Consider the following 11659-nt stretch of genomic DNA (forward strand, 5'->3'; position numbering starts at 1 on the left):
TACCGAATAAACTAATAATGTGAACATACATATACTATCCGTCTGACAAAATGAGTTTCATTTAGGTCCTACTGTACCATGCACATAAACGAAAAAACATATATAAACATATAAAATACTGGTGAAAGTTACTTTTCAGACGTTTTTCTTCTTCAGCGCAATAAATCTGCTTTTATAAATCAAATATTGATTAAAAACGTAATTAAAGTATTCATTATAAAAGTCTAAACCAATGTTACTGAATTCAAATGTAACATTTAAAATATCAAATTAATATTACACGTCAGTCGCTCTGCACGGGAAGTTGCGTCACTTCCTCGTTGTGCCACTGACGTGTCTGCTCGTGAGTAGTCTTGATTGTGACGACAGGCAGCGCTCCGCACATTAGCTCGAGCGCAGGCCAATTTTGGAGCACTTATTTATTTTTCTACGTTGTCGTTTTTTTTTTGTTGAACGGTGTTTGTTCTGTTCCTCGTAGTATTGGGTTCAGTCGTGACTGGCAGAGATGCTGGACTTCTTCGCCATCTTCAGTAAAGGGGGGATCGTGTTGTGGTGTTTCCAGGGGGCCGGAGTTACCGAGTCGTTCACCGGACCCGTTAACGCTCTCCTACGCTCCGTCATCCTGCAGGTGAAGTTCCAGACCCTCACAGTGCTGCTGTTGTGTCCTGTGTAACTACAGATATGGGATGTGAGGGGTCATGTAGGTTACTGTAGATACTGTATGTAGGGTGACGTAAAATATAGCGAATAATGACTGACAGATGCTTTTGAGTTTCGTATCGTGTGTGTTGGACAGTCATGTGTGTTGTGTAATGTTGCGTGTACTAACCTGGACAAACGGATAGAGAGCTTTTCATATTTAGTTAAAAAAAAATTCTAAGTATTCCTTGTTAAATTGTATATTCATAAATGTAAATATGTATAAAAAATTTCAAGATTCTTTAAAGCGTTAAAAAAAATTATTGCATTTTAGATTCTGTGGTGCTTTCAGTTAACTTAAGAATTTCACGTATTGTGACCCTCTTAAAACATTTATACAATGTTTATTGTCTTTTTGCTTATAAATGTTCTATTTAAACAAATAGCTTGTTATATTAGAAATAATTAGGCAAATTTTATACAATTTTCTTAATTAGAAAATCTTGTTATATCAGAATTATATTTCTATCTATAACTAACAGTTTTGAGAATAAAATTCCTAATTGTGAGAAATAAACTTGCAATTACAAGTAAAGTTGGAAGTGTGAATTAAAGTCGTAGTTACCTTTTTTGTTTTATTCTGTGGCAAGAAAATGTCTGAATTGCAAGATGTAAAGCCCGAACTATGAGAAAGTCTGAATTTGCAGTTTATATCTATAATTAGATAAATTTATAAAAAAGTAGAATAGAAATTCAAAAGCTAAAATTAAGAAAACACATTCCATGAATACTACATATGTTTGATCAACTGTTATCTAACTTAAAATTAACCTCATATGAGAACAGATGAAGTGTAAATATCGTGATCCACCACTTCAAAAAGACAATTTTGGTCTGTTCCACCTTTTCTGCTAAATACAGCAGTTAATTAGATTGAAGTTTCTTTCAGATTTAGATTACAACATGTATGTTAAGACATATTTGAAGTTGAATGTTCGTTTTTTGTCTTTCTTTGTGCAGGAGAGGAGTGGGAATAACTCCTTCACCCACAATGCCCTCAGTCTTAAATACAAGCTGGACAATGAGTTTGAGCTTGTGTTTGTGGTGAGTGTGATTTTTCCTTTCAATGCAAATGATGTGATGTGATTCATCAGATCAGTCAATGGTCCGTATGTCTGATTGTGTGCTTCTGCTGTCTCAGGTGGGTTTTCAAAAGATCCTGACGCTGACGTATGTGGACAAGTTCATAGATGATGTCCAGCTTCACTTCAGAGATCGATACAAGAATGAGCTGGAGCAGAGAGGGGCCCTAAAATTTCTGCTCAATAATTTTGAGTTCGGCGATGACTTCCACAGACTTATGCGGTGAGCTAAACCCATTTTCTGTGTCAATATATATATATATGAGATATAAATATAAGAACTGCCAGTAAAAACAGAGCTGTGTCCACATTGTAATATTATTTTCAGCACTTAAGCTCAAGACATCATCATATCATATATAGTGAAAGTGAAACAAGTGAGTGAAAGTGAAGTGACATTCAGCTAAGTATGGTGACCCATACTCAGAATTTGTGCTCTGCATATAACCCATCCGAAATGCACACACACAGAGCAGTGAACACACACACACACTGTGAGCACACACCCGGAGCAGTGGGCAGCCATTTATGCTGCGGCGCCCGGGGAGCAGTTGGGGGTTCGATGCCTTGCTCAAGGGCACCTAAGTCATGGTATTGAAGGTGGAGAGAGAACTGTACATGCACTCCCCCCACCCACAATTCCTGCCAGCCCGGGACTCAAACTCACAACTCACAATATAAATATATATATATATATATATATATATATATATATATATATATATATATATATATATATATATATATATTGATATGATGATGTCTTGAGTTTAAGTGCTGAAAATAATATTATAATGTGGACACAGCTCTGTTTTTACTGGCAGTTCTTCAGTTGCTGTCACATACTCCTCATATAGCAAGAATTAAATTGAGTCAAAAATAGTAATCCTAAACTTTTATTTAATTATTAAACTATTGCTTATATATATATAAAATATATGATGTGTGTGTTTTGCAGGGAGGCGGAGGTCAGCAGTAAAGCCAAGGCCCCCGTCTCCATGAGGAATTTTACCGAGTCTGAGAAATCCAAGAAAACTGTGAAGTCTATGATTGAGACAAAAGATGGAGACAAAACCAAGGAGCAAGGAGGCAAGAAAAGTAAAAATGCCAAAAAGGAAGGAGAGAAATGTAAGTCACTATCAATGAAGCGAATCACCGAAGCTGTAGGTTCGTTAATGTAACCGTTCTTTCTTTTCTTCTCTTTCACTCATCGTCAGCTGAATCAGGAGGGGATCAGGCTAAAGCTGCCTCGAAGAAAGCTGTGGAGAATGGAAACGGAGGCCTGACCCAAGAGGAGATTATCGAGAGGAACCGTGCCAAGTTCATCAGCAAGCAGTTGGGTGGCGGAAAAGCAGAGAAGCCCAGGTAGGACGCTTTATGAATTGTGAGAGAAAGCTTTGTTCAGCTATTACATAATAATAATAATGTATCTTTTGTTAAGCAGGATTGTTTTCATTAACTAAGGGGCCGTTTACACGACCCTATTCAACAACAAACAGAAAACTTTTTATGAATTTTGGTTGTTCATTTACACAACAGCGTAGAGCTGCACGATTCTGGATACATTGAGAATCACAACTTTTTTTTATTTATTTTTATTATTATTATTATTTATCTCAAATAGAGGTCACAATTCTCCCACAATTCAGAACTAAACAATAATGTAGTAATAATTAATCTGTTTAAAAGGGTTTCATTAATTTAGATGAAATATTAAATATTTTTATATATAATAAATGTACTTTGTAATGTACTATGTAAAATATATTGAATTCAACATTTTTTATATAAAAAATATGAAGAATTGATTGGTTGAATGAATCATTCAGTGACTCATTCATAAATACTTCACTTGTTTCATTACTGGATGAATCGGCGTCAAAACACGAATTTGTGAAAATGGTGACCTGCACATGCATATTATGTGTTCAGTCTATAGGTATGCGGTAGGGCTGCACGATGTGTCGTTTAAACATCGATATCGCGATGTACGAATCCACGATAGTCGTAGTTGATCCGTCATTCATTAACCGTACGGGCCAGCTGCTCCCCGGCCCTTGACGAATGTGACTTGCGGATTAATTGCACAGCTTAACCATCATAGAGATAGAGAGAGACCCAGCCGCACGCTCACCTTCACCATCTTCAAACAACACGAGCGCTGTCATGCTAATGTACTGTGAAGTAATATTACCAAACAATGAACAGCTGTTTTTATAAACGAAGATAAACAAAGATTAATAAATATAGTAACAAAAGTATTGCTCATGGTAAGTTCATGTTAGTTAATATGTTAACAATTCAAACCATATCCTAAAGTTACAAACAAATAATTTACTCAAATTTAAATAATACTCTGAAGTTTAAATCATTTAAAATGAGAATGTAAGTGTGCTCACCCCATTTTTTTTTGTAAGAAAAAATTAGATTAGATTTCATATCACAATATATATCGCAGAAAAATAAAATATCGCAATGTCATTTTTTTCCCAATATCGTGGAGCCCTTGTATGCAGGCACTTAGTATTTTATTTAATTTATTTTTTTACAAAGTGACATCGCCAACTACTGGCCTGGCGTGAAAAAATACAGAATTTTTTTGTTGTTTTCATCAATCTGTGAGAAAGGGGTCATTTTGATAACATTGTCTGAATGCAAAACTTTTCAAAAATGCAAAGGAATAAAAAATTATATTTTAGTAAAGTCTTCGTCATGTAGAAAATTGATCCTTAAACAATAAAAAAAAAAATTATTACTTGAAATAAATATCTCATTTTCATTTGTTAAAATACTAAAATGACTAAAACGAATAAAGAAATACATTTTAAATGCCATATAGACAAAAAAATGTAACTTGTAACTTCAACTAAAATTTAAAGTGAACTATAAAAATTCTAAATCTGAACAAGAAATACAGTAGTATGTTAATGATGCTAAAATAACACTTGTTTGAAGTCAAGTCTTTTTTTATTCTGTTGTATTGAACAGTAAGTCCCCTAAACCCCAGAAGCCAAAGGGGAAGGCGAACCGGGTGTGGGATATGGGCGGGAAGAGCATTGGAGAGCTGGACTACAGTGGAACCAACGGCAACAACTCCAGTGACGCCCAGAACCAAGACCCTGATGCCACAGCTGAACCGGTGAGCAGGCCATTATCATTATAATTTCAATGTTGAAGGCTGTTTAATATGCAGGGTTGTTTAAAGCTTTTAGATAAAAAAATGTCAAAAATGAAAAACTCTGTTCCTCCAGCTGATCCAGGTGGATTCGATGAAAGGGGACCTGCGAGGTGTGGATTATGAGTCCTCAGATGATGAGGATGAAGTAGTGCAAGAAGAGGAGATAGTTGTGGTGGCAAACACTAAGAAAGGGTTAGAAACGCACTACTATTTTTGTCCTTTCAACATGCCTCAAAATGTCTTCATCTGAACTTGCTGCATCTAGAATTGATTTTGACTGTATATTCTGTGTGGTTTCTCTGAAGAGCCAAAAAGGGTGGTTTCGGGGGAATGTTTGGGATGCTGAAAGGCCTGGTGGGATCTAAGAATCTGACTCAGGAAGACATGGAGCCAGTTCTGGACAAGATGAGAGATCACCTCATCGGTATGACATCGCTCCTGCCCCATGGCACCTCTTTCAAAACACTCTTTGTTTGCATGTTTTTACAATTATTACAGAATTTAGTCATGGAAAACCTGTTATATGGTGTGTTCTAGGCCGGGAAAATATATGGAAATTAAATTCTACCATATATGTATTGAGTGGAATATAAGGTTTTTAAATGAATCTTTGCAAATCGCCTTTCCTAACAATGTGCTAATTAGCAAGTTTCACGATGAATGCGGCTAAAGTAAACAGTCCTTCAGAGACCAGCTAGAGGGGCGGGGTCAGCAGAGCTCATTAACTTTTAAAGCAAAATGCTGTTTTTCACAGGGTAAAAAAGGTGTATTTTTACACTACCATTAAGAAATTTTAGTCTTTTCATTTAGACCCTAAAGTATCATATAAATTTGTGGAAAAAGGGCATCCGATGACCCCTTTAATTACTTCAAAAACGGTACCACCTCGTTGCAGAGGGATTTAATGTAGTGATCTAGTATCCAGGTTATTTTATTAATAAAAAATCATGGGTAAGCATTGACGACAAGTTTGTGTGTGTGCAATCTCTACAAACTCTGTGTTTGCGCGCGAGTGATGTGTGCATCAATTAAAGCAGTGCATTAATTTATATTGAACAATAGTTAAACTGACTTGGAACTACCTGTGCATTAAACAGTTTTATTGCTACCTGCCAGCCAATCAGAATCCAGTATTGAGACAGACCATGGAATAAAAATAATACATGTAACAGAAATGTAAGAAAAGTGTGATTTTAAAATTGATTCAAATTGATTCAGTACAGTATGATGGGTAGAAAAAAAAACTAAATCTGATTAAATTAAAAATATATATAAGTACATCCAACAGTACAGTACTATAGATGTAAAAAAGTACTAATTATATTTAAAAAAGGAAGATTTAAATAAAATGTATATACATAAAAAAAATATATTTTCCAAATAATATTAAAATGTATAGCTGCCTTTTTAAATGTTAAAATGGGGTCTCTCTCTCTCTCTCATGTGGATGATCATATTTAGAGATTAAAACCCCTCGGATTGTTACTGAGCTTTGTAAAACTTGGGCCATAAAATTTATTTTTTGATTCATGAGTCAATTGTTCTTTTCAGTCTGTTCTTATCAATGAATTTATTGAAAAGTTCAGTCTTAATGAATTGGGCCTGATCAGAATAATGCTCATAGGTTCCAGTAATCTCAAACAGCTAGACACCATCTTATATACTGTGTGTACAGCTTATGTTATAACTTGATCAGAGTAATTGCGGTTTGTCTTTTCTTGTTTCTCTAGCCAAGAATGTAGCAGCTGAAATCGCCTCCCAGCTCTGTGTCTCTGTGGCCAAGAAACTGGAAGGCAAAGTCATGGGCACTTTCACCAGTGAGTGAACAGAACTTTCTTCTGTCTTGCTTTCTGGCCTCCCTGGATTATTTTGCTGATGTAAATCTTCTTCTGGTGTTCTCTCTCCAGCTGTGGCCTCTACAGTAAAGCAGGCTCTGCAGGACTCTCTGGTGCAGATCCTGCAGCCCAAGCGGCGCGTGGACATCTTGAGGGACGTGCTAGAGGCTCGTTCTCAGCGCAAACCCTTTGTCATCACCTTCTGTGGGGTGAACGGCGTCGGCAAGTCCACCAACCTCGCCAAGGTAAATAAAAACAGGTCCTTAAAATTATTTAAATTACCTTTACCTAGAAATTTAGGGTGTGAAATAATTGGCTTTCATTTTAGAAAAGATTGAATTTAAAAAGAAGAATGTTTATGCAGTTTTCATTTGTTTAAAATAATTCTTTATTCAAGTCTATTTAAGTCTCATTCTCAACAAGGCTGCATTTATTGAATCAAAAACACTGTAATATTGTGAAATTAAAATATCCAAAATGTTTCCTATTTTAATACGTTTCAAAATGTCCTGTGAGGCAAAAGCTGAATTTTCAGCATAATTTCTCTGGTCTTCAGTGTCACAAGATCCTTTAGAAATCAATGTAATATGATTTGGAGCTCATTTATTATCAGTTGTTCATAATGGTTCTCATTATTATTATTATTAATGTTAAAACAGTTTTTGCTGCTTAATATATTTATGGAAACTATTAATTTCTTTCAGGATTTTTAGACAAATAGAAAGCTCAAAATATTTTTTTTTGTCAAACAGACACTTTCAAATAGTCACTTTTAATTAATACATCTTTTCTAAATTAAAAGTATTTGACTCTTTAAAAAAATATATATATTATAAAATATAAAAAAATATCTAGCAACAAGACTGTTTTCAACATTGATAATAAGAAATGTTTATTGAACAGAATATCAGTATATCAAATATTACAGGGTTTCTGCAGGTCCTTAAAAAGCCTTCAATTTAGTTTTATCAAATTTAAGGCCATAAAAAATCTTAAATGGTGCAAGAAAGTCTTATGATTTCAAGAGGTCATAAATTTGGGGACGATGAAACATCAAAAGGCTATGATTTTTTTGAATAAACATGAGCTTTGTGTACAGCCTTTACTGGGGAAACCGCTAGATTTCTGCCTTTCCGGAAGCGCCACCTGCTGGCAGAGAATGAATTTGCATTTTCAATAAGCCACTCTGGCTTTTGTGTAGACCAATGTGAAAATCAACCCATGTTTTTACACTGTAAACACGCAGAGTTGTAAATGTGAACTGGTGGATTAACAATAAGATAATGCATTATTAAAATCTAAATAATTAAGAGTAAAAATATATTTATTTCATATAATAATTGACTGATAATAATCATATAAATTAATACAATCCAGAATTTTGACACCAATCTAAAAAATTAAATCTGAAATGTTTATCATTTTATATAAATATTTGTTTTTGTGAAAACCTGTATCTGAACTGCAAATCAGACTTTTTACAGTCATTTTACACTTTAATATGTTTCTGTAGACATTGCCCCACCCATCCTGCAGATACCCTGATAATTTATAGAGGTCGTGTGACATGTATTTATATTTTTCTTTTATTTTTTGTGCAGATCTCCTATTGGCTGATCGAAAATGGCTTCACGGTGCTCATCGCGGCCTGCGACACGTTCCGCGCAGGAGCTGTGGAGCAGCTGAGGACTCATCAGCGGCGTCTGAACTCTCTGCACCCGCCTGAGAAGCACGGAGGGCAGCCTGCCGTACAACTCTTCGAGAAGGGCTATGGCAAGGACGCTGCTGGGATCGCCATGGAGGCTATTGCCTTCGGTAAAAACTGTGTGATTTTAGAAGAAATGAAACTTTAGAAAGATTCAGTTGTTACACACTGTTCTCTCTCTCTCTCTGCAGCTCGTAACCAGTGTTTTGACGTGGTGCTGATCGATACCGCCGGCCGTATGCAGGATAACGCTCCTCTGATGACGGCTCTGGCGAAGCTGATCGCGGTTAACACCCCAGACCTGGTGCTGTTTGTGGGAGAAGCACTGGTGGGAAATGAGGCTGTAGATCAGCTGGTGGGTGTAATGCTACATATGGCCTGTAGAAGGCGCTGCTTTGTAATGTGTCACATGATTGACCATCTTTGACCAGCAAGTGTTTCTGGACAGTAAAAAGTGCTTTTGCACAAAGAGAGCACTTGATGTTTCATTGAGCCAATTATGAAGTAAAATAGTGACAAATAATGGCCCTCTGGTGCTGAGCCTTTCAGTAAACTTGATGCCTTTTCACCATTTATCAACCCATGTCTGCTTCCACTTATATTAAATTAAAAAGTGTCAAAGATATTGTTCAGAAATGTACACTTGTGTCATTCAAGGAAGATTGAAAGCCTTACAAGTTTAAAGAGTTAATAATGATTGAGTTTCAGACAGGGTTTCTTTTTTAAATAAAAATTGATACCTTTATTTCAACAAGGATGCATTAAATTGATTAAAATTACGGTAAATAAATGTATAATCTCACATGAGACTTATATTTAAAATCAATGCTGTTCTTCTGAAATTGATAGGCAAAGAGGTACAACATAGCAACATTTATATATAATAACTGTAAGAGACTTAAATCAACCATACCCAAGGAAAAGTTAACCTGGGATAATTCATCCAATCGTAAACAATATCACTTGTTCGGTTTCTATTGCATGCGGGTCATTATGTAGTGAATGTTTTATTGCTTTGTTTTAGGTAAAATTTAATCAAGCACTGGCTGATCATTCCAAGACTGACAAGCCCAGGCTCATCGACGGCATTGTTCTCACCAAGTTTGACACGATTGATGATAAGGTATGACCAGAACCGTTTTCATGGCACGTTCCTGTGAAATGGATCTTGGTTAAGAATAACTCTAGACTGTTTCCTGTAGGTGGGCGCTGCTATCTCCATGACCTACATCACCGGTCAGCCCATCGTGTTTGTGGGCACCGGGCAGACGTACAGCGACCTGCGCAGTCTCAACGCCAGGGCTGTGGTCAGCGCGCTCATGAAGGCCTGAGATGAAGACTTCTCCAGCGACTTCCACAGTTCTGCTAAAGCTAGACATGAGACCCTGTGACCCTCTTGGCTTCCTGTGAATGCATACATTGCCTACGTGTTGAAATGATAGGTGTTATTTTGCTTTCTTACAGGTTTAACTGAAATTCAGTTCATATTAAGGATCCTTGTGTTTTGTTCCAGGAAAAAAAAAAGTGTTTGTTTAATGAGTGGAAGGAATATCATTCGACTTGATCTCACCTCAGCAACCATTTTTGATTGACATGCAACACAGCCAATCAGACAGCAGTGCTTCGGTTTTCATTGAAATAATGAGATCATGGAAAGTCTTTTTGCACTTTTCTGCATCTGTTCTCAACGGTCAAGTGTTCTGGTACTTTCTGCCAACCAAAAAAGATGGACTGAGGTGTTATTCCAATGTTAGAAGAAAGCTAATATATTCTAAATGTATTTTGTCTAGTTTTTATTTGATTAATGTAGGTACATTCAGATGATGCCCACAACCCAAACTGTCTCATAAATCACTACCATAGTGCCTCAGCTCATTACTTCAGCTGTTGATCCCAAAACTGTTCTGTACAAACGCTGCCTTTTCTCATTCTTCCTTTTATACTCCGGCTTTTCATGTCTCTGGATATGAAAGGTGTTAAAAGGTATTGTAAGGTGTGAAGGCGCCTCAGCAGAAAGTTCGAAAATGCTGCGTATACCAAACTATCTGACGCCCTACAAAGTTTTATGTATTTGTTTTAATTCATCAGTAACTGTACTGCCATTTTTCTTTTCTTTCAGATCCCTTCATCCTTTTATTTTAGAACAAAGTCCGGTCTTAATTCTCCTTAACTTCATGTTTGCGCTAGCACAATGGCAAGACTGGAGAGCTTCATAGAGAAGATTGGTTGTACTTTAAGAATGTGTAATATTTCTTAAATAAAGCTGCTATAATAGCTTGTAATGAAGTGTCATGTTTGGTACTAGTAGTGTGTAATTTCTTGTTTCATGTAACTGCTATTTTCACCAATGCTCAATTCTATGGAAGCCTGTTATTATGCCACAGAAGAAAAAAAAATCTTTTTATATTTCAATTAAGACTTAGTTTCTTTTTTAGATTCACAATTGCAAGATATAAACTCAAGAATTTTTCCTCAAAGTTTTTTTTTTTTTTAATTTCTCTTCCTGCCATGGATAAAAAAAAAAGTTAATGTATAATAAATTGTAACTTTTTTTTGCAGTTGCTCTCAATTCAGTGTCTTCTCAGGATACCAAGTTTCTATTTATAGCCTACATATTCTCAGTTGCAGGGACACAAAAAAAAAATTGAGTAGTGAGATATAAATTCATTATTGCGATTTAAAATGTCAGAAGCTAATTCCGTGGTGACGCATACTTTCATAGAATTAACGCTGTGTATCATTTCTACAGAAATAATACAAATAGGCATGTCTGTTGTATTCCAGAAACGAATTTACCTCATTACTGGTGTGGTCCGATTCTCTGAAATTATGACTTTTATAGGCTGGTTCTTATGAATCGGTCAAAAAGAATCACAAACCTGTGAGTTACCGGTTTAAATCGCTGGAGTCACCAAATTCAACATTACTGAGCTACAGTAACAGCTGACTGACTGAATGTTTATGACTATGTACAGTCAAACATTTTTACATACAAGTTCTGGTGCATTTGGCGGCGATAACCTACGAGAGCACCGACGCATCGAGCGTGGAGCGTCCTGAGTTCGAGTCCTTATTTTGCAAATGTATGAGACTGCGGTTGATTAGCCTCTATAGTTTAATAACCGGAAGTCCACAAACCAGTGTGTTTATGATTACAATA

At 36.0% G+C, this 11659-nt stretch overlaps 1 protein-coding gene across 1 annotated transcript; it reads left to right on the forward strand.

The window, feature by feature from the left end:
• Positions 1-317: 317 nt before the first annotated feature.
• srpra (SRP receptor subunit alpha) lies at positions 318-10781 on the forward strand. The gene is made up of 14 exons (XM_059506042.1): positions 318-628; positions 1660-1743; positions 1841-2004; positions 2740-2909; positions 2999-3146; positions 4770-4920; positions 5033-5151; positions 5265-5383; positions 6690-6776; positions 6867-7039; positions 8396-8609; positions 8691-8854; positions 9524-9622; positions 9702-10781. Exons 1-14 carry the CDS (start codon positions 506-508, stop codon positions 9828-9830), a joined length of 1944 nt encoding a protein of 647 aa, XP_059362025.1. The 5' UTR covers positions 318-505; the 3' UTR covers positions 9831-10781.
• The last annotated feature ends 878 nt before the right edge of the window (positions 10782-11659 follow it).

Source organism: Carassius carassius, chromosome 23, assembly GCF_963082965.1.
Source record: "Carassius carassius chromosome 23, fCarCar2.1, whole genome shotgun sequence".
Classification (NCBI taxonomy): Eukaryota; Metazoa; Chordata; class Actinopteri; order Cypriniformes; family Cyprinidae; genus Carassius; species Carassius carassius.

What these genes read in the sequence shown, in the direction of transcription:
- srpra (XM_059506042.1), top strand. Translation starts at nt 506, where the DNA reads ATGCTGGACTTCTTCGCCATCTTCAGTAAAGGGGGGATCGTGTTGTGG. An exon ending in CTGATGCCACAGCTGAACCG is followed by an intron (nt 4,921 to 5,032) that starts GTGAGCAGGCCA and finishes CTGTTCCTCCAG; the next exon opens with CTGATCCAGGTGGATTCGAT. An exon ending in GTGGCAAACACTAAGAAAGG is followed by an intron (nt 5,152 to 5,264) that starts GTTAGAAACGCA and finishes GTTTCTCTGAAG; the next exon opens with AGCCAAAAAGGGTGGTTTCG.